A 24,100-nucleotide genomic window follows, 5' to 3' on the forward strand; every position below is an offset into this window, starting at 1 on the left:
CCCCAAAATAAAGGGGAAAAGATTTTGCACACTTTAGATGTACACAGGCAGTTGCGATATTATTTGGACAGAACTAAAGGGTTCAGACAATCTCAGCAGTTATTAGTTTCTTTTGCTTTGTGCTCTCAGGGCAAGCCCGTGTCAAAACAAACTATTTCTAAGTGGATTGGATTTTGCATTGCTTTCTGTTATTCCCATCATGGCAAGGAGATTCCAGCTGGGATTAGGCCTCATTCCACTAGGGCTACTGCCACTTCAACAGCTTTTTGAGGGGTGGCAACTAAGGATATTTTGGAGGCAGCCACTTGGAGTTCAGTGCATACCTTCTCTAGGCATTACCACCTTCCATTGTACTCTAAATCCAGGGCTGGGTTTGCCACTGCTGTGTTGCAGGGCATTCTGTCAGCTCCTGCTTCATTATAGTTTAGCCATCCTCCCTTACCTCTGCTTTGGGATTCTACCCAAGTGTTAGGACTGCAGCAATGTGAGATGAAGAACATAGTACAGTTTTGTACCTACCATAAATGTAGATGTTCAAGATCCACATTGCTGCAGTCCAATTTACCTCCCTCCTTCCCCTCTATAGTTTGAGGTGGTTGTGTGGGTTGGGTTATACAGCTGAGGTATATTGTGTTTATTGTATATATTGTATATATTGTACATATTCTTGGTGTTAGGATGGTTGATTGTTTAGCTGTTGCCTATGGGTTTGGACCTTTTTCTTTAGGGTCTTCTGACATCTGGGGCAAGAAAAGACTGAGGATATGACGTCGGTCATGCGCATTTGTACCCTGACGTTCTGATGTCAGTCAAATGCGCCCTGACCGACGTCAGCCTTATACTCTGATATTCGGGCCGACCGAGGGACAGCGGACTACCCAAGTGTTAGGACTGCAGCAATGTGGATCTTCGAACATCTACATTTATGGTAGGTACAAAACTGTACTTTTTCATTTATATACACATATGATTGCCTATGTCATAAGTGATGATTTAAGAAAGATGTTTCTTGTTTAAAAAACGTGACATGATATAAAACAATATATGTAAAGTACAATGTTTGCAAACATGAACTCACTAATAGTTTGATTACTTGTATATAAATGCAAATTTGCCTATATCACAAGTGATAATTCAATAAAGGTGTTTAAAAAAACAGCCTTAATGCAATCATTCCCATATGCAAAAATGAGAAAAAGCACATAATTTTTTTCTTGTATCATACTCTTTTGAACAGACTTCTCTTGCAGTTCTGACATTTCTTAAAACTGAACAAGGAGAAGAGAAATGAAGTAAAAAAACAGGGTCATTCTTTACTTTAATATCCCCACTACATTTAAAAATAACATGCAAAACTTTACTTTATATCATGCACTATACAAATATTACCGTTAAGAACAAAAGTTTGTTTTACTCACAGATAACTCTTTCCTTCCTATTCCCCTCTTCAAAGAGTTCCTCAAGACATCAATGACATGAAGTAGGCCACGTGCTTTAGAGTCCCCTACAAGTTTAACATAGTCAAAAGAGTCCAATATTTCCAGATTTTCTTGTTTTGTCATATTTCACAAATATAATTAATGATTTATAATCCCCTATTTGTCAGTTTCCAAGTTGCTGGTTTTATTCAAGTTTATCTTCATCCCCCAAATCCAGTTTCTGCTTACTTTCACATGTACGCTTGGCTCTTCTTGTCAACTCTTGTGTTTTTTTTCCGTCTCTCAAGCATTTTCTGTTGAAACACTGGAAAATATTTCACTGGCACAGTCTCTGTGGTCTTAATTTCCACAAGAACAAGAAGCAGAATCTCTGTTTCACACCTTACTTTTTGTTGGACAAACATTTGTATTTCCTCCTTAGCATGTTCTGCATCAAAAATGATTTTGTCCCTCCAGCACAGAATATTCTGAAGATAGATGGATGCAGCAGTTTGGATCTCATGCCTGCTTCTCGACATTCCCTGATTAGTGGAATAAATTTACTCTTCTGCCTGGTGTACAATAGGTAATCATTTTCCACGAATGCTCTACCATCTCCTACTTTTAGTACTTTTTCATTCTTCCACAGTTTTGTCAGAATCAACTCATTCAAATGGTAGGATTCCGTCTTTACTATTAAAGGTCTAGGTTGCTTTCTCATGGCCAGGTTTGGAGCATGCACACAATCTGCCCTTTCAATCAACAACTCCTGCGGTGGAATACCAGACCAATTGCTTATTTGTTCTTTCATAAAATTAATAGTCTGTTCCTGCCAGCTTCTCTGGTACAGCAGAAAATCTCAGGTTTCCCTGCATGCTCTGTCCTCTAATTCTATTATTTTTTGAAACATCTCTTCTTGGGCATATTCAGCCAGCCTTTTCTTTATTTTGATCTCTGATTTTTGCAGTTTTATCACCTCATATGAATATTTGTTTAAAGCTTCTTGCATTTTATGCAGCCTTTTGTTATTTAGTTACAAACCAGTTACTGAAATGTACCCCAAAAAATTAATTCACTGGCTCTCTCTTCTGAGTTTCTGATTTCACTCTGGGAGAATTGCAACGGAGTAACAGCTTAATGTGTAGCCATCTTGGAAGTTCAAACTTCTTCTTGGCCTCTTCCCACTCTACTACATTTCCCTCTCTAGTTATATGCTCCTAATACCATGGTTCCTTTGGCAGCCTTCTCCAGTAAAGTCCAGCCCCTCTTGCCTAATTTCTGTAATCCTACTTGCAGTTATCCAATTGGCAACATCTCCTTTCTCTATTCATGTTTTAGCTTAGTTCTTAGAATACTTTCTGCAACTTTGCAAACATAATATTCTGTACTGTGGTCATTATTCTCCATAAGGATTTGAATCTAACATCCCACTCTCACCCCTTATTTCTTGACCCCCCCACTTCATCATCAACATCACGTTCCACTTTGAATGATAACAGTTTGTGTTATAACAGCCTTAACTGTGTAGCTCTAAAATATCACTTGAAATCAGGTAATCCTAAACTATTTTGTTCTACTGGGAGGATCCACTTATCCTGCTTAATTCAGTCTCTCTTTCCGTCACAGATTCCTTCAACTATTTACTAATTATTGTTCACAACATTCCCTCTGGTTGATAAAAATATGCCTGACCCTTATATAAGACTTAAGGGACTAAAAATATTCTCACTGCTTGTATCTTAGTATCCCTACCCATCATCAACAAGAGTTTCCAGTTTCTCAGTTTTTTTGTATTATCCTTAGGTTAATTTCTTCCCACATATCCTTAGCTGCCATAACAGAAGCCTTTTTAATCCATATTCCTAAATTCTTCTTCTTCACGTGCCCTCATAAATATAGGTATTGTTGAACCAAGTCAAGAGAGGGTACATAAATTATCTTCATTAATGTATATCCTGAAAAGACTTGAAACTATCTCAAAAACATAGAAATGCCTTTTTCCGGATTTATCAAGTGCAAAATAATATCATCTACCAATAAAGTCAATTTTTCTTAACTACCACGCCAATTACATCCTTGAATTTCTCTGTCCCTAGTTTCTTTGCCGGGGGCTCTACACAGAAAGCAAATAACACAGGGAAAGTGGACACCACTGCCTGTCTCCTTTGTTCAAACACAACTTATCGGAGAAGAACTCCCCTCTCCCATTTTTATTCCTGCCTCTGATCCTTCATATGTCCTCCTAATTATTGTATCAGGGTATGCGAATGCTTCCATTGCCCTACTCATAAAACCCCAGCTTACTTTATCAAATGCTTTCTATGCATCTAGACACACCAACAATGGTGATATTTTCTTACATTGTGTTTTCCTCTGGATCATTGCTGTTTGACTAATGTTGCCAAATGTTTGCTTCCCCTCCACAAAAAACACATTAATCCATATCTATCAATTTTGATAACACCTTTGTCATTCTTTCAGCTAGTAGACAAACACTTTATAGTCATGGTTTAAAACTGAAATGGGTCTATATGAGGCTGGGTCTGATGGGTCTTTGCCATCTTTAGGTAATACAGCCACCACAGCTTTCTTCCAAGATGCTGGTGCTGCCCCTTCCTTTTAAAGTGATATTAAACAAAATCTTCCAGATCTTTATCACTTTCGTCCCTCCTAACTTCTACAGAAATACCATCTGTTCCTGGAGACTTCCCTGCAGATTGATTATACATCAGCATTTTATCTCATCTCCTCCTATCCTAACCATTTGTTGAGACTCATGTTCCTCTAATCTTGACATATTTAAGTCTTCCATAAATATTAGCATTTGTGTTCCTTCTTGGTTTCCATGTTGCTCAGATTTGTACAAATTTTCATAAAATTTCTGAAATATCTCTAATACCTCCATAGGATCTCCAGTTATTTTTATTGTCATAGACTCACTAAGTTTGGGCAACAGTCCTTTCTACTTTCTGTTGCCTAAGTTGCAGTGCAAAGGATTTTTATGTGATTATCAAAAAAAATAATTGCTTAACAGCAATCTTTCTAAACACATGTATATAATCTAAATCACTCCCCTATTTTCTCTTTAGCACTCTACAGATGCACCATTTTCTGTGAGATTCCCCTTATTCTGCAATACTTTAACCTTTGTCAGCCCCTCTAAATAATTCCTATTACCTCTCAACCATACGTCTTTCTTTGATTTCTACCCTATTTTTAAACTCCATTTTCATTTTATCCCACTCACCAACTACTTCTTCCCTAATAACTCTCAAATTTCCACTATCAATTCCTTAAATTCCTCACTTTTACACAGGTAGATTGGAAAGCATCTGTGTCTCATTTTTCTTCATTATCCTGCATTTTTATCGCTACATAATCTGAATTCGTTATTGGATGTTTGTCAAAGCTTTCAATTAAATGCACATGTTCCTGCAAACTATAATTTCTACCCAGTCTAGCCCAGGTATTGTACCTTGAGGAATGATATGAAAAATCTGTTCAAGTTCTTACTACTGAATTCACATCTTCCATGCCAAATATTTTCATAATTTCTTCAGAAATCTACACTCTTTTATAGTTTCCCTTTTAGGTCCCGCAAATACATCCTCACTCTTGTAAATCAAATTCTAGTCCCCACCTATAAGCGATATTCCCTGCTGAAAGCAGGTTATTTCTCACAAAAGTTTAAGATCCATAACAGCAGTTTTTGGTGGAATACAAATACATGCCAGAGTAATCCTCCCCCCTTGCCAATAGTCCTTTACTGCCTCAAATCTACCATTATTGTCTTTTTTCCTCTTCTGTCACTATTGGAACCTCTCTAGCAATTAGTAGAACTACTCCACTTTCCTTTGTTCCTGATATTCTGCTGAATATTCATTCTGAAATCCTTTCATTATCATATTTATATGCTCATTTCTTTCCAAATGTGTCTCCTGCATCTGCATTTGTCTCTGCATTTCTTAATATAATTCAATACTCTTTCCTATATGTCTATACATGTAAGTTCAATTATATTTCAAGATAATTATGGACACAGTAGCCATTATGATAGAAAACTACTGTTTCCACTTATTATACTTTACAGGTTTTTTGAATGTGTTATTTCCAAGTTTTGTCTTACATGCACACACTAATGTTTAGCTAGACCGATCTTTTACACAATTGTTTCTTCTCATCTCCATTTGAACCTAGGTCACATTTCTCAAGACTTTTTCCTTTAACGAAAGCCTTCAAACAAAAAGCTAAAAATATTTTCAAAATGCCCCCTATTAACTTAGAACAAATACACAAAACTATGCACATTTTCACCAGATGAAGTTCAACTATTCACATAGAAACTAATACCTATTTGACAGCTGTACCCACAGGCATAACTAATTTAAATTAAGGTTACCCATGATAAAGCACATGTTACAGTCTGTGCTCCCACTCACACCAATTTCTGGCTGTGCTTTTTACATAGAGAAAGGGAACAGTGATGATAAAAAAAAACAGCCCGTTTGCTTTCAGAAAGCATTACACTTAGTCCTAAGAAAAAGTGCATTGGCTACTTTTAAATATAACTAAATTATGCTGCGTTTTATTTAGTGCATTAAAGTATTAAAGCTGCTGTGGATGCTACTCTCTCTCATTCAATCCTCCATGATTCTAAACCTTTTTTTTCACTGAACTGCTCACTGCACCTTTAAATTTTGCATTTCTCTCAGCAATGAATGTTCAAAACTCTCAAGATTAACTGCTTGCACCTGCAGACAGCTTGTCTCCGTGTAAAAGTAGTCAGCAATAAAAAAAAAAGTTAACAACTTGAAGATACATGAAGGAATCGTTGTAAAGGTTACTCAGAAAAGAATGTACAGAATTCGCATGGCTAACAGCTAAATGGCTTCAGCTACATACTTCTAGTCTCTCACTAAGAATATTTAGTGATGGAAAAAACAACCTTGTAGCTTTGCAGATGCAAGAAACTTAGAATTTTTTATGTCCATCATTTTGTCTAATTTTCCAACCTATTTGCTTACAAAAAAAAAAACTTGCTTACAGCTTAAGCTAGGGACATTAATCTAAACATCTACACTTGTAAAACAAGGAAAATTATCATCTTAGTTTCATATATATATATATATATATATATATATATATATATATATATATATATATATATATATCAATCAATCAGTGAACACTTACATCCACACCCACCCTAGCAGCCTGCAACCTAATTTGCTTCTGTTCAGCCTTTCTTCTCGTTATACTGTAAATCCTATACTTCTTACAACTAAAAAAGTACTTGTTTACATCTTTAACACATGCAGTCACTAAAAAGATCCCCCACATTTAAAATAGCCCTGAATACACACTTAACACAACTGCTTTATAATACAACATGCAGTTTATATCATGAATGTTTCATACGAATACTAATTGTTTGTGTCTTTCTGCTTTTCCCGGTTAGGGGTCGCCACAGCGGAACTCCGGTCCACTAATTATTGGCAGTAGAGTTTTATGTGCTGGCTTGCCGGGCCCAACGCACAACCTTCCATGAAGGAACGCCCATTCATGCATATCGCCACACAGAAGACACTCTGAGGATCGAACGGGCAACGTCTAACTGTGAGGCGACAACGCTACCGCAGCACCACCACCACAGTATGTTTCATACGAATACTAATAAGAACAAAAATTGTTTTACTTAGTTACCTTTTTAGTGCCCTACTAAACATTAAAGACATAACTTGGGGTATATGCTTTACAGTCCACTCAAAAGTTTAGCAAAGTCAACAAAAGTCCAGTCTTTACTCAACCACTTTTATCTGTAAAGCCATATTTCTCAAATGTGATTGATGCTTTATAATCTCATATTCACTCACTAATTTCAGTGTTGCTGGTCTTCTTCCAAATGATCTCCATCTCCCAACACTAGATTCTGGTTCAAGGAACTTCTGATTTTTCTAGTCAATTCCTGAGCTTTTTTAGGTCTCTCAAGCATTTTCCTTTTAAACACTACAAAGGGTTTCAATGGTAAAGTCTCTATACAAGCTTTACTGTCAGAAGAATGATAAACAGAGGTCCCTTTCTGCTTGTTTCACTTTTTTTTTTTTTGGATATATATTGTTTTGTTTCACCTTTAGCCTGTTCTGCATCAAAAATGTATTTGATCCTCCAGGAAAAAATACTCTGTAGACAGCATATTGAATCTCACACCTGCCTCTCTCCATTCCCAGATTGCTGGGATACATTTATTTCTCTTCTGCCTGGTGTATACTGAATAATCATTTTACAAAAATAATCTGCTGTCTCAAGCTTTTAATACTTTTCCCTTCTTCCACAGTTTTGTCAGGATCAGCCTTTTCTGCTGGTATGATCTCATCTTTCCTAATGTAAGTATTGGCTGCATTCTCATTGCCAGGTTTGGAGCATACATTTGATGTTCCCCTTCAGTTAAGAAATCCTGCTGTGGAACACCAGTGTAACTGCCTGGTTATGCTTTGATAACATATAGTCTGTTTCTTTAAATTTCTCTGGTACAACAGAAAAATCTCAGGTTCTCCCTGCACACGTGTCTTCTAACTACTATTTTTTTAAACAGCTTTTCTTGAGAAGCCTCATACTCAGCCACCCTTTTCTTCACTTCAACTTCTTTTTTTTTCAGTTTTATCAGTTCATCTGAATAGCTAGTTAAAGCTTCTATTTTTCCAGCTTTTTGTTTTTTAAGTTGATATATTCCTTCAAAATTTCATTTTAATCTCCTCTGAGTACTTTTTGATTTATTTTTTCCCTCTAAATTACTGGACGCCATCTCTTGTACCAAAGCTGAAGCCTAAACTGTTTTTTTGCTCAGCAGCTGCAGGATCCTTACCTGGCAGTGTTTCTCTTTACCTTTTCCAGTGGATTTTCTTTCAGGTTCTCCAAATTTCTTCTTTGCTGGCATCCAAGCATTGTACTTACTAACCAGTAAATACATTTTACCCAAATAAAATTTTCAATAGCACTCCTTTTTCACAGTTTTTGTTTTCACAATGGGAGAGCTTAAGTGTTGATCAGTGTGCAATCAAAACCAATGGCACAGACTGAAAAATAACCAGCAACTTTAATAAACAGAACCTCTAGTGAGCGCTTTCGTCTCTCCAATTAGAATCAGAGACTTCTTCCGACTGAAGTTCTCATTCACAATAATACACATTTATACTCATTTAAAATCACATGCACCAATAAAAAAAATCACATGACATCACATTTAACATTTAAAACTATGGGTTATAAATTTATTAATTTTTTAGCTCTTTCTTTTTTAAATACATTCTAAAATCCTCCCTGTTATTTAACCCAGGAGGAAAACAAGCATTTAACTTAACCTGCCAGCAATATCTTCCACAATATTTCATCAGTGTTCAGTCAGCTTGGAAGTCCTTTTTGCAATGCATGTTATCTATTAATGCACTAAATGAGCAAAAGTACAAATATCTAGATCAATTACATTTTTAAATAAATAAATAGAAACTAATCCACTGGTATAAAAGCAATGAAAAATAAAGCTACATGTAATGTGTTCAAATACACACTTTAGTTGGGCTGCTGGTTAATTCATTTCACAAACAAATGGTTATGAAAATCAGGTGAATTATGCCAAACATGAATTTCTTACTAGTGATCATCTATCTGCCCTCTTCAGAAAAGTATATTAAAATGTCTCACATCAAAAGCAGATAAAATCATACTCAACACATTCAATTAGACTTGAGACCGAGAAACATGGTTATTTATAACTGTGTGTGCCATTCATAGATTTCCCTACCTTCTAGCTACTTGTGAGGTAAAGGAAGAAGTTAATACAGAAGTATCAGGGAACCTAAAAATTTTATGAAAATGCAGGGGACAAGCTGTAACCTACATATTTATTGCACAGGTAGCAATTTAGCGGCAAGAAACAAACTTGGGACACTCCTCAATTAAATGGGGCAAAACATGGTGAATAGACAGTGTGAAGCTCAAATGTTCTTGAATTTCCATCCAAAGTTGCAAGATGAATGATTTCTCAAAGTTATATTCTTTAAAACAAAGCGAATAAATATTTCGTAATCACAATTTTAAAAAAAAAAAACGTACTTACTTGAGTGCCCTTTTCAGTCCATCTGTGACTGCTTCTTTCCTGGCTTTCTCTAGTGACAAAGCTTTTGATTTTAACCCTTCACTTACTCCATAACCAACATCCTCATGGTAACAGCCATCCTACAAAAAAAAATTATAATGATAATAATAATAATAAAAGCCACAGTACTTGTACCGTGGTAAGTTCTGAATTCTACTGTTTCAACAAAACAAGAAATCTGTAAACATTTGAATGACACAGAGTTTTCAGGCCTAACTATTCCACTGGTAACCCAGATTCAATTAGTAAGACTGGGTACTGGACAAAACTAGCCAGGGAGATGTGGATGAGAAGATGATAGCTAGATAAGAATATACTGGAGTGGATAAATGCTGCTTTACAGTGAAAATAAGGAGAACAGCTCAATGAAAAAAATATACGTTTTATTTTGTGTGGAACACAACCCCCTACACTCTCCATAGGGGGGCTATGGCAACTAGAACCTCCTAAATACAATCAGCTCTGAGGGCTGCAAGATGGGTTAAAGGACATTCTTCTGCTCACTTAAAAATGCAAATGTCAGCATACTACTGTATCTGTTGCCTTGATTATGAGCTGAATATCCTATTACTACAGCAGTCTACTCGCCAATCTTGGCAAGAGGCTGTGAGATTAAATTGCTGCAGAGATGACCTAAAGTGGTGACCTGAGAGACACCAGTATGTAGGATATCATAAAAATGACATTAATTACCAAAACAGTGCTAACCCATAAGCATGTGGAAGCATGCATATCTGCAGCTGCCTCTCAACACTATACTAATGGCAGCTGAATGCAGACAATTAAAAAATCTTATTACTGCAGCTGATTGATTGCGGCCTTAATGCCTGAACTCCCCCCCACACACATACACACCAAATACTGATTTAAGACTACAAGTCTCACTGTCACAGAGGCACAGAAAAGCAACAGGGATGGTAATAAGACAACTGTAAGCGGTCCTGGATTGGGAATGGAATTAAAACCCATACTGAATGACAATAAAATAAATATAAAAGACAAGAAAGTCTGATAAATTATTCAGCACAATTAGCAAACATATGACGAGCTTTCAGCACAATTAGCAAACATTTGATGAGCTTTCACTAAATACCAATCTAATAGCCATCAAACCCTTGCCACTAAATATCAAATTAACCACTATTTGGCACCTCCCATTAAATAATTTAACAGTCATCTGGCCTCTGCCACTAAATATATACTTACTAGCCATCTAGCCCCTGCCACTAAATTAGAAGCTATGGACTTACCATAACTTGACATCTGTGTTATCCATATTCATTATTCCTCACAAATGAGTCTAGGATCTGATATATGGATCCAACTCAGCTGCACATACATGACTTCGGATCCAAATCCAGAGCTCCTCCCTGTATCCCACAATGCCCCATTCCATCCCAAACCCCTCAGATTGAGTTTACTGCCTTACTGCCCACTGTGTTATACAGAAAGAACAGACAAGAAAAGACGAGGCTCATACCAGGAACGTGAAGGTTCCAATTACATCCACAAATACTTCTAGAGTGACAGGGCCGGGACATGGTTGGGAGGGAAGGTGAGGAAGAATGAAAATGGGCAACACAGATGCCAAGTTATGGTAAGTACATAACTTCTAAATCTGCTGTTGTCCTTTTCATTCTTCCTCATGAATGGTTCAGAGTCCCCAGCTATGTAACTCTTGTAAGGCCCTCAAGGATGGACATTCCTGGAGCACTGTCGAACCAAAGGAAGCTCTGTTTCATCTCAAAGGCACTAATATGCAACTTGGTCTCCAAGGGAAACCACGTGCCTTGGATAATTTTTCCCATGAAATGCCCCACCCCCCAACCCAGTTGGGTAGCATCTGTGGTCACTGTGGCTACTGGGGGATGAAGACAAAACGGTCTGCCCAGAAAGAGGTCGTCCGACTGGATCCGCCAGCAACATGACATTTGCAAATTGGAGTGAGTTTTGTGGGAAATGACAGAGGCTGGGAAAGAATGGACCGCTGAACCGCCAGTATCCATTGAAGGATTCACATAAAGAATCTTGCTAGAGGGCCTAGAAGAACGACAGCTGATACTGATCCAAGAGCTTGTAACACTAGTTTTGCTGGAGGGGATGAACGAGACAGCAAGTCCCACACCTGATTTCTCAATGATATGATGCGATGAAAAGGTAATGATGCCACTTGAGTCGTAGTATACAACTGAGTTCCTATAAATTCCAGAGTCTGTACAGGAATCAGCTGCGATTTGGCATGGTTTATTGTAATGCCTAGGGAGTTGGAGATCTGAAGCAAGTAATCCCTGGCTTGTAGAAGCTGATGCCTGGTAGGAGCGGTGAGGAGCCAATCATCGAGATAGGGAAATGCCTGGAATCCTTTGAGTCTCAAGTGAGCTGCCATCATTTGGTGAACACCCTGGGGTCTGTGGCGAGTCCAAAGGGCAGTGCTCTGACTTAGTAGTGACTAGCCAGCTGAAAGCACAAGTGTCTCCTGGAGGATCTGTCTGTTTTGATGTGGGAGTACGCATCCTAGAGATCTATAGAGCACATTCATGTCCTTGTGAAGAGGAGGCAGGATGGACTGAAACATAACCATTCGGAACTTTGACTTCTTTACATACATATTTAAATTGCTTACATCCAGAACTGGTCTCAGGTCCTCTGTTTTCTTTGGCACTAAAAAAAGGCAGGAGTAAGTTCCGAATCCTATCTGTTCGAGTGGGACCTCCTCGATGACTCTTTTGTAGCAGCTTTTGAATTTCTTGAGCTGCAAATTCAGTCTAAATGGGTGGAATGTCAGGGAGTTTCTTTCTTTAGAAAGGAGGTGGAAGGGAAAAGGGTATGGTATGTAGTAACCTCTGCATATAATTCTTAGCACTCACACATTTCGTGTAACATTTGTTCAAGCATCCAGGTGCAAGGAAAATCAACCTCCGACTGCCTACAGAGATGGAAAGACAGTCGGGCAACACTTGAGGAATGGTGATAGGGCCTATCATAGGAGGAGTCTCTGTAGCCCTGGTTTTGCAGACCCTCTTTGCCTCTGGGTCAAATTCTGCCACTGACACCTCCTCTGCCTCTGGAGGAAGCCTCCCCATGCAGGTCCTGAAAAGTCCCTGAGATTTCCTGAGCCACATTTTCTTACCACCTCACTGGTTCCTAGCGAATGAACGTTGAGGGGTAGAAAACTTGATTCCAGCAGCAAAGAGGGTCTTTCTCTCCTGCTCGCTGCGGGTGTGTCTTTCACTGATGGCCCAAACAAGGAGGAGCCATCAAAGGGGGCATTAACAAAAGACGCCTTGAATGGTTCAGCAAAGTTGCATAGCCTCATCCAGGCATGTCTCCTAATGGCTATGCCTGAACCTGCTGCTCACGAGGTATCCTCCACTGTATGGGAGCTCAGCCTCATCGATGAAATAGCAACAGACGAGAGAGTAGCCAGTTGAGGAGAAAACTTCTTGCGATCCTCTGCCAACATGGTCTCAGTGAGTGAGGTTGAAAACTCCTTGATCAAATCTCCCTGCAAGTGAGTAAAATGTGGCAGGTAATTTAATAACCTCAGTGCAAATGTGGCAGAGGCGTAAATGCGCTTTCCAAATCAGTCCATTACTCTGGACTCCCTGTTCGGTGGATGGACACAAGAACTTTGCTCAGCTAGCTCCTCCTCAGTTGCTGCCGCCACAACTATGACATCAACAGGGACTTCCTTGTTCTAGTGGGGTTTGTCTGAAGGAGGAAATAAGAATTTATCCAGGCACTTGGGAATGAGCTCGATAGTGTCCAATTCCTTCCAAGCCCGACAAGAAACAAAGTCAATAAGTTCATTTGCCGGAGGGGGGTTATCCAATGGGCCACCCCGAAAGTCTTCAGGAACACAGATTCTTCAGAAGGAGCTTGGGAAGACCAGCCACCCTTCTGTTTGAGGATTTCCAGGATGTCCCCAAAAGAGACACCATCAGGTGGTGATCAGGGGGATCTTTCTCCCACATCAAAATCAGTGTCTTCTGTGAGAGACTCTATAAGGGAGTCTATGTGCCTCCTCTTGCACATTTTCTTCCATGGTACCTCCTCCATGGGGTGTTCAGGGGAAGTGTCAGAAGAAGGGGGGGAATCCCTCTGGGGAATGAGTGTGGAGGCTTCCTGGAGTTGGCTGACCTTGAAGAGCAGAAATGATGGTCGCAGAGCTTGGACCCAATGAAGAGCGAGAAGTAGAATCCAAGATACGACAGGACAGGTCACTATGCAAAGAGAAGGCCCTTTCTACTACCTGAAAGGCTGACAGACATGGGGATCCCCCCCTCCGGAGCCGAGGAAGACAAAGACAAGAGGTCGGGGCCAACCCCAAATCCGAGTCCTCCAGAGAGAATCGGACCTGAGCTATCAAGAGCCGAGGCACCAAGGCATCCAATGGTATCAGAGTAGGGTGAGTCAGGGAAACTGCTGCAGTACAGAAAGGGTGATTCCTTGGATCCGATGCCAACTGTCTTGGGGATCTTGGATCCTGAGACTCTGAGATCACAGGTCAGATCAGAGAAGGGGACAGTATTGGCTGGCAAGGTGCACTCAAAGATCCGAGAGGGGACGGAGTTGGCAGGACCCCCCTTCTGGATCTGAACCCTGAGAAATCTTTTCCGTATCATACTGTCCATATCTGCCTCTGTCAAGCTTGTAGAAGATCTAGATGAAGCTGAGGAAGCAGGCCTAGAAAGGTTCTTTGGGGTTTGAAACAGTTGGGATAGCGCAGCAGATTATTATTATTTTTTTTAGACTTCAAGCAGACTTGATTTATTTAGGGTTCTACAATGATAAACTCTGTTTTGAAAAACACCTTTAACAACACCATTATTTAGCTACTGTAGACTAACAGATCCAGCCTGGAGATTGTACAGTTCTCCAAGACTGATCTTCCCAAGTCGTGTTGGAGTAAGAAATGATAGCATGTGACACGCAGCTTACTAAACTCAGTGGTGGTTTTCATACTAGGAACTAGGAAGCCTGCCCTTTATAGCAATATGATACGACCTCAGAGTCAGCTAGTTTATGTAGCTGAGATGGGAGAGAGCTATCCACACCAAGGATGCCCCCCCCCCAATTCTTCACATCATGCTTTTTTGATTACGTTGGAGTTTTGGAGTGCCTTATTTTAATAATTCCATTCTTCAATGCATTTTATTCAAAAGAATGGTAGTCAAAGAACATGTACTTCAACCAGCTGACATAAACCCACACACACATACATATACATTATATATATATATATATATATATATATATATATATATATATATATATATAACTAGAATTCTAGGACAGAGAACTGAATGCAGAAGTGTACAGCCCACAGTCAGACTCATGCTGCCAAATACTCATCATAGAAAATGAATGCTACACTTTCTGAGTAAGCGATTTTCTGTCCTGCATCCATACTACTCCCAGGATCTTAAGAAGTCAGCATCATTGTGTAAACTCCCTTTCAACCTGTCCCTGAATCAAGAGAACTGCTATATTCCACCTCACAATCCATCTCCCCCTAATACCCAGGCCTCTTGCTGAATCCAAACTTCTAGCAATTTACTCAAGAAATATAAACCACATTACACCTAAGAAGCTGGAAGCACAAATGTCATCTGAGAACTACGGCACTGATCTTGCATAAACCCTTTTGCCTCCACATTTTACTTCAGTTCAGTTATATTTCCAGTAACGGAATGCAAAGATAAGGCCAATCTGCACACCAAAGAGAATGAAAAGGCTTGATGCACAAAGCTGCATCCACCACTGGTACTCGTACAAAAACTTTAGCAATCACACCTACAGCTTGGTAACTCCTCAACAACTCTTGTTTGGTTCTCAGCGTCTCCATATAGTAAGAGAGTTGTATAGGTGCACCATGACAACAGTTCAAGGATGCTCTACACATCAACATTTTGAATATGAGAAGCTAGTAAAGAAACTAAATGAAACTATCACCATTAGGTACCCTATTCAACCAAAGCCTGAGTACCGGCTTTGTCCCAGCCGAGTGGAGGACAGCCACAGTCATCCCTTCACACAAAGGTGGTGCATCCACCTATCCAGGAAATTATAGACCCATCAGCCTAACTAGCCTGATCTGCAAGGTCATGGGACAGATTATCACGGACCTCATTAACAGGGGCATTAGCAACCTCCAAACACTTGACCCCACACAGTTTGGCTTCGTCAAGGGGAGGTCATGTCTGTTAAATCTGGTCGACTTCTTTGAGACAGTCACCAAAGCCATGGACGAGGGGAAGATGGTGCACAATGCCTACCTTGACCTGGCCAAAGCTTTCAACACTATTCTCCACTGGGGCATAACAGATAAACTCTGTCATCGAGGCATCAATCCATATGTTATCAGATGGGTAGCAAACAGGCTCACTGATGGAACCCACCTAATCAAACTAGGGGAAGCCACCTCAAGCAGAATACCTGTAACGAGCAGTGTACCCCAGGGATCTGTCTTGGGGCCTCTGTTATTTGGATATACTTCGCCGAGATGCAGGCCAAAACCAGTGACCAAGTCTACAGATGACTGCAAGCTGGGTGCAGTCATCAATTCCCCAAGTGATGCAGACATCCTCCAAGAGGGTCTCACCCAAACAAATGACTGGTATCCAAATGTTCATGAACCAGGCATACTCATGGATAACAATAATTTACTGTCAACAGCCAGCTCTGTTGATATACAGAAATACAGCTCTAACTTGAGATCCAGGAACTTGAGTCCGATGAACTGCCTGGAGACCTACTAGATTGGGAGTGGGTGAAGGCCTGCTCATCTGCTTCTGAGGGAGGGTGTCAGATGTGTTGGGGACATGCACACCCAGTCAAAGCACGGGTGGTGACACTGGAGCTGTGCTACCTCACTGCAGCTAAATGTTGGGGGAGGGCAGCCTGCAGGACTTGTCACCAAATAGGTGGCAATATATCCCATATTGTGATATTTCATGTCTCAATGACTTGTCTCAGCGCATCAGAAAGGATAAGGCTAAACAGGAAGAAAACCCCCTAGGATTAGCAGCATATCTAACTCTGTGACTGACCTGGCTTTTCTCCCTCTCCCACTTGTAGGAGGACACACTTCTTGCTCCCACCCACCTAGAAGGCCCTAACTTCATGGTAGTATCGGGAGTGAGGTCAGCGAGATCTGCCTCCCACAGCTAGATTCACTTTCTTGGATTCATACCGATAGATCAACACCACATCTCCTGAAAGCAAACACTCCTAAAAATGTTTCACCATATGCACTTTAGGTGAAACTTGGGAGTGCATTGTTTTTACAGGAAGGCAAGCACTCCAAACATCACTCATCACAAACTTAAGTATACCTACTCTGAGATAAAGCAACACTGTAGAAAAGGGAATTCTCTCATATGACAGACACGTTGATATGCTCCCACTTATCCTTCACACCTTGTTAAGTTGCCCACAATGGGGGAGGGGGCAGTATCAGGAGTGGAGAAAGAAAAAATTTGTAAGGAAGCCAAAAAGCTAATGGTCAAGCAGCAGCAGCAAGGAGTCCCCCCCCCCAACCCCCAAAAATGCAACCATACATTTCATCAAAAGGCTTCTGCAGTACTGCAGAAGCCTTTTGATGAAAGATACATGTACTGCTTTTTGGCAATAAAAATGTTTATTTTAGTGTTTGTGAGTATGCCTGTTCCTTGAGCAGCTTAATATAAACATAAATTAGTGAAGAATCTTTCCCTTCCGCAGTTCCAAGGCACTTCGCAAACTAGACTACAGTGGTCAGCAATCAAAACTCCAATAGTCTCAAACCTCAAGAAAACTCAGTCATTTTCTTCTACTGGCACAGATCAGTCCAACTTTCTTCCATAATGCAGTTCATAAGCAAACCAAGTAGGAGTGATGTATTTCCTGCATTTATAGGCTAGCCTCTTTTAACTTCATTTTTACTTAATTTGTTACCAGGTTGATATTTTTGCCCTATTGGGAAGATCAAAACATAATGGGAAAACAAACTTATCAAATACCTAAAAAATGACTGCATTGAATAATTAAAAAAAAAATTCAGCAAATGCAAACCTTACCTTTAACAAGATTTTCACAAAAGCACTGACACCCACAAAAAATTTTCCATTGAGAAGGTCCACAAAATCTGAGAAAAAAAAACAAAACAATAATTTAGAAACAGCAGAAAATGAACCAAGAATGTATATGTTACAACCCAGTAACATTACAGGTAGTACAGTGCTCAGTATTTTAAAATGCCTGCTCTCCTAACTTATGTAGAAAAACACCTACATGATAAGAGAACTCGTACACGCCATACAAAACACTGTCTACGACCAGAGAGCAAGTCTATTATGTTTATATTACTGAACTTCTGGTTAAATTCCACATGTGACGAAAAACGTTTGCTCCAACACAGAATGTGAACTTTATTTTCTGTGTGAGGCAAAATCTCCTCAAATCAAGAACACTCTGTCCCATGTGAACCCTTTACGTCTGAGGTCAACTGTTTTAATGAAAAGAGAATTCCCTGTCCAGTGATCAATGTACCGTTCTGGCAAATGTGCATTACTACAAATTACCAACTATCATCAGTTGACAACTGCAAAAACATGTTTTTTTCAAATGTGTTCAAATGTATATAAACATTCTAAACCAATAAAATATTTATGACAGTACTGCAATGCAGCAGTCAGAATTGCTGCAGACAACATTTGGCTTTCTGATTTTGTTCCTGTCTTCAGTGTGGAGTTTCCATGTCTGTTCTGTATTTAAATGGATGTTTTTTGTAGGTCTTGTTGGTCGTTTTCTGATATTCTAAAGAGACACCAAGTTAATTTTTGATATTTTAAAATGCCCCTAGATGTGTTGCTTTTACGTATGAAGGCATCCTGTGATAAACTCCTGTCACGTCCAGTTCTAGGCCCCTGCCTTATGCACAAGAACAGGCAGAGTCTCCCTGCAACCCTGAAAAATGGCAGATCCAGCAATCTGCAGAAGGGGGGGAGAGCAGTTTGAAAAGTAGACTACTGGGGTAATATGGAAATGAGATGAACAAAGGTGCCTCACCCCCAGTTTAGTCCATCCCAGCCTCTCTTACAGCATCCAGATTACTTGTGTCTATCATTTTCTCCCATTTTGTCTTACACTTCATCTTCCTTGGCATCCTTTCAACATACCCTAACTGGCAAGGACTACACTGTTATAAGTGTGGCTGAAATAGGTGAATTAAGCTGGGAATCTGGAAACAAGTCCACAAAAGTCATGTTTTCTACATGCTTTGACGTGTGTTTTAAGAGTATTTAACAATCTTTTCAACCAAAACGATCTCAACAAAAAACATGAGCAAGTAAAGAAATTCAGTCTTTTTTTTTTTTTCCAAAGAAGATGAAAGAAACTATAGGACAGAATAGTAGTATACAAACTAAGAGGACAAATGCTTGCTAGGATACATAAATCATAACTTGGAATATTGTCTGCCTCACTATCTCTTTTCCCTAAAGATAACCATCTTCTGTGAATCTTATGGTGATAGGTCTTTGATTGGGATGAGAGACACAAAGAGCAACAGTCATTTAATTCAAGCATCTGCTGTCATATACACACACACACACACATATATATATATATATATATATATATATATATATATATAGTTTCATTTTGGAATCTTGAAATACTGAAATGTCGAATTTCAGTATCTCGAGACCAAAGTGTCAAATCTGCAGTTGCGCAAATGTTGAGAATGTCGAATATGGAAATGTTGAACATGTTGTGGTGACAGCGCATTTGGTTAAGTGTAATTTTTTTTAAGGGTTTTGGGGATGGTGTGTATGTGTGTGTGTGTTGAGGAGTTTTAGATGTGGGTTGGGGTAGGTAGGCAAGAGTATGAGTGTGTAAGTGTTGAGAGTGGTTGTGTTTGTATGTATGCGATGTGTGCTTGTGTAAGGGGGGTATAGAATGTGTGGTAGTGGGTTTGCTGTCTTCCGTTTTTTAGTGCGACCTCAGAGTTAGTATATATAAGTGGGGGGGGGTGCAGCTCCACTGCTTTTAGCAAGGGTGTGTGTGTGTGTGTGTATATATATATATATATATATATATATATATATATATATATATATATATATTTATGCACACACATATACACAAACGCACATATTACAAACGGGTCTATATCACATAGTCGAAGTCTTATAACTTCGAACACGTAATGTTCGAACCATTATGTTCGAAGCTACAAAACTTCAACTATAGATAAAAAAAAAAACAAAATAAACTGTTTTAAGCAGGGGGGCAAGCCCCACTGCACCCCCACATTACTTAAATATACCAACTCCGAAATCGCACCCCATTGAACACGAAGGAAACCTCCGCTTATGGAGATTTCCACTGAAACGCTCAAACTTTTACAAATTCAAACTTATGGTCTCGACCATACGAGGTTCGAACTTGTAAAAGTTCGACTAAGTGATAGGAACCCTTATATATATATATATATATATATATATATATATATATATATATATATATATATATATATATATGTGTGTGTGTGTGTGTGTGTGTGTGTGGTTCCTCTGTGTTTGACCGAACAGAACGTTTGATCGACAAACTCAGGGGTATGACTTAATGTTGATGGTACAGATGGCTAAACAGTGGACATGTTGATGAAATGGAACATCAAAGATAGGTAAGTGGGGTTTGTGGGGGTGAGAGAGTATGTGTGTGCGCATACGTGAGTTAGGGTGAAGGACGAGTGAAGGGTAGGTGTTGTGCATTTGTGTGAGACTTTGTGTTTTAGGGTAAGGGTAGGGATACATGCAGTGTGTGTGGCTTTTTCAAGGTTTGTGTGTCTGAGTCTGTCTTGTGTAGTGGCAGCGTTACAGGAAGATTTTAATGACGTTACGGTGTAGGGATAAGGTCTTTTGCAAGGTAGTTTTGTACACATTCATTCATGTTGATTGTTTTGGATTAAGTTCTCCTCACTCCTCACTCTAGCTTGCTTTTCTGTAGTATGTAATTACTGCTTTCCTAACAAGTGCAGACTAAAATAAAGGTGAAAATGCACTTGAACTGGAATTCATTAAATGTTAGTAAATTGCCCTGCCTATTTCAAGTAGGATCATTGTAAGAAAGAATCGTTAACATTTGAATATTTAAAGAAAGTGGGTTATATATCTCTCCTACCATGATTTATTTATGTGTATTTGGTAAGCTCGATAGACCACTGATCCATATGAACCTTTTACACTCCGAGTTGGGGCACTCTTTGATTAAGTGACTTGTTCAGTCACGCAGTCAGAAAGTGGAGACTGAAGAATTCGGACTAAAGGAGGTAGCTTGTTAACAGCCCATTGCCTTATTTCTCTGGACTAACTCACACACAAGCGAGCAGGAACACAATCAGAGACCACTTCGTAAAATTAAACTGGTATTTAATAGATCCAAATGAAATGTTAGTGCTTTCGGCTAAAACAATATTTAGCCTTCATCAGACAAACAGCGGAATATTCAATATCAGAGCTTTAAATAATATAATAAAACCAATCGGAAAACAGTGCATTCATCTATTAAATATTGCCATGGTTACCTTAAAACGGAATTGCACATGGCTAGTATGAAACATATTGTGCCAGAAAATATTGACGTTGCCAGAAAGACAGTGAAAACAAGAAATATGATAATATATAAATGTGTGTGCATTGCATTATCTATTATAAGATAACCACTTGAGCACGCATTTGATAGAAAGGTTATCATTAATTCCTGGTGCCAGGTGCGCCCTAGTTCGAATCTGCCACATAAGCTCATCAATCTCTAATCTTATTTGCCAAGGGCCACCTCTTATATCTGGGGTTCTTTGTTGGACTATGACAAAACTAAAAGTGTGTCCTATGTACCCCAAAGTATGCTTGGCTAATGCATTATTTTCATCATGTCTGCTGACGGCGTACATGTGTTCGTAAATTCTGGTCTTTATTCTACACTCCGTCTTAGCAATGTAAAAAGCTTTACATTGGTTGCACAAGGCAGCATATACCACTGATTTGGACTCACAATTATAGTGGTTGTTGATCTTATACACTTTGTCATTGATGGTAAATTGTGTTCCTGTTTTAAGAAACTTACATTGTGCACAAGCACCACACTTGTACATGCCATTTGGACGGTGAGAAGTAAGTTTTTTTAGTGGTCTCTCCAGAATAGCTTTTAAATTTTGTCCACTCCTATATGTCAATTTAGGTTTTTCACCCAATAAAATAGAAAGGGTGCTATCATGATTGATTACGTCCCAATTCTTATTGACAATTTCCCTGATTTTATAAAAATCTAATGAGAAAGTGTGCAAAAATGACACACTATAATTTGTGTCTCCAGATCCGTGATTTCTAGAGGGATCTGTAGAAGTTAATGTATTTTCCGTGTTAAAATTCTGGCAACGTCAATATTTTCTGGCACAATGAGGAATTCAACTTTACAAAGGTTTAATTATTTCTGTAAGAACATGAAGGGTAAAGCCATGTTTAATAATTAGTTTTTATTTTAAATATTTCGTAATGAATTTGCCTGTAAACAAATCATAAGCGATGAGCATTTTATGTATTTTTCACTTTTTATTTATTATTTTTCAATATGTGAGATTTAACATTTTTAAGTTGCATTACTTCTTTAGGGTTTCAACTTAAGTAACATTATTCAATGTTTCATACTAGCCATGTGCAATTCCGTTTTAAGGTAACCATGGCAATATTTAATAGATGAATGCACTGTTTTCCGATTGGTTTTATTATATTATTTAAAGCTCTGATATTGAATATTCCGCTGTTTGTCTGATGAAGGCTAAATATTGTTTTAGCCGAAAGCGCTAACATTTCATTTGGATCTATTAAATACCAGTTTAATTTTACGAAGTGGTCTCTGATTGTGTTCCTGCTCGCTTGTGTGTGGATTTGTGCAGTTCAACAGTTTTTTCGTCAGTGTATCGTTGTTCCAGATGGCGAGCGGAACCAGAGAAGCTTCATTGGTTTTGGTTTCACAGCGGAATGGTGCTGAAGAAGTAACGGACAACTCAAATGTTAATTTGACAACTTTGGTCGAGTTGCTTTTGGGGAGAGTGGATGCTCTCACCCAGAAGGTTGACGCAATGTCAGCTTTATCTTCAACACAGGGAAGTAGACCTTTTATTTCGACGTTATCCCAGCAGAACGACAGTGATCTAATTATCCCTAACGGACAACAACTCACTGCAGTCGAGATAACAGCTATCGGATCTGCGGTGGCGGAGGGAGAATTACCGGCAGCGACAGAACAATATTGTCCTGTTCCTACAGTGGCTAGAACATTACAAACAGGTAATACCACTGTTAATCCTCGGATTGATAACAACAATGATGTGAACCCTAACAACCAAGGTATTCCAACTACGGCTAACTTTTTAGTGAATAATAACTTTTTTAGCCAAGGGTCCAGTTTGCATCCTGAACCCACTAACACACAAGTTGCCGGTAAAAGCATATTAGTAGATAAAATTGAAGAATTTGATAATAAATTATACAAGTGTAAGAAATTACAACTAGAAGTCGCATACCTAAATGAGTGTGTAAAAAACAAAATTGTCCCAAAGGGACTGCGACAATGGCGTTTTCCATCTGGTTTGGTGGATAATTCCCCTTTTCACCAAGAACTGTTGGGCTTATTTGATCGGCAGGGCATTGAGTTTCTGCAGGCTCTTATAGCCTTTTATTCTAAAGACATTGCAACCCTGTCGCTCGACCTCGACGTCTTGGAGAAATCTATAACATCTGACAATGAATTTTTTCGTTACAAATACGACTACTGTCGCATTTTCTCCAGCATAGAGGCGAGCATGGAGAAACTGTTGCTTACTAAAAAGAAAAAATTAAATAGGGACTTAACAGACTACGCCAATAAATGTGCTTATCCTAGGCCCTCTTGTAAATCATATACACCCCAAGGGGAGGCCAACAATCAGGTTGAGCAAACCAATGTTACCAATTCTACAGATAATAATAGCAACGGCAACAATCAAAACAATTTTTCTGGACAAAGACAGGGCACCAGAAGGAGCCCAAGGTTTAACAACAACAACGTTGGTGCTAGTAATTTAGATCAAGGTAATGCACCAGTGTATATTCCCAGGGACAATATCCAAACACAAGACCAACCTATGGGGAATTTCAATCAACAGGAAGGCCAGGATTTTCGCCAGGCCAACAATGTCCGGGCCACCAATCGCACCAGGGCCCAGACAGTGAACAACACGAGGAACAAGAGACGGGGAAGGAAGAGATGATTCACATTCCCAGTTTCGGCCTGGAACCAAGCATTTTAGCCAGTTCTTATAGTGACTTTATTGTTTACAATTACACACTTATTGATATTCACCAAGATATTGTTGACTTTTTTGCTAAGGACTTGTCCTTTGTTCCAGGGCAGCACATGGACATAGGGAGAACACTTGTTGATTTAAAAGTTTTTGTTAGGAAACTCAATTTGAATTCCCTACTTGGCAACGATACTCCAATAC

The 24,100-nt window shown here is 39.1% G+C and overlaps 1 protein-coding gene across 5 annotated transcripts in view; it reads right to left on the reverse strand.

Moving 5' to 3' along the window:
- RAD52 (RAD52 homolog, DNA repair protein) overlaps positions 1–24,100 on the reverse strand; it is a 574,096-nt gene that overhangs the window by 283,538 nt on the left and 266,458 nt on the right. For all 5 annotated transcript variants that reach the window (XM_044087498.1, XM_044087496.1, XM_044087497.1 and 2 more), the window contains 2 exons: positions 17,631–17,698; positions 9,532–9,650 (listed from right to left, as the gene is read on the reverse strand). In XM_044087498.1, coding sequence (XP_043943433.1) covers positions 9,532–9,650; positions 17,631–17,698 — 187 coding nt within the window. The remainder of the gene's footprint in view (positions 1–9,531; positions 9,651–17,630; positions 17,699–24,100) is intronic.

This window comes from Protopterus annectens, chromosome 11.part0 (genome assembly GCF_019279795.1).
Source record: "Protopterus annectens isolate FY-2018-M chromosome 11.part0, PAN1.0, whole genome shotgun sequence".
Taxonomy (NCBI): domain Eukaryota; kingdom Metazoa; phylum Chordata; order Ceratodontiformes; family Protopteridae; genus Protopterus; species Protopterus annectens.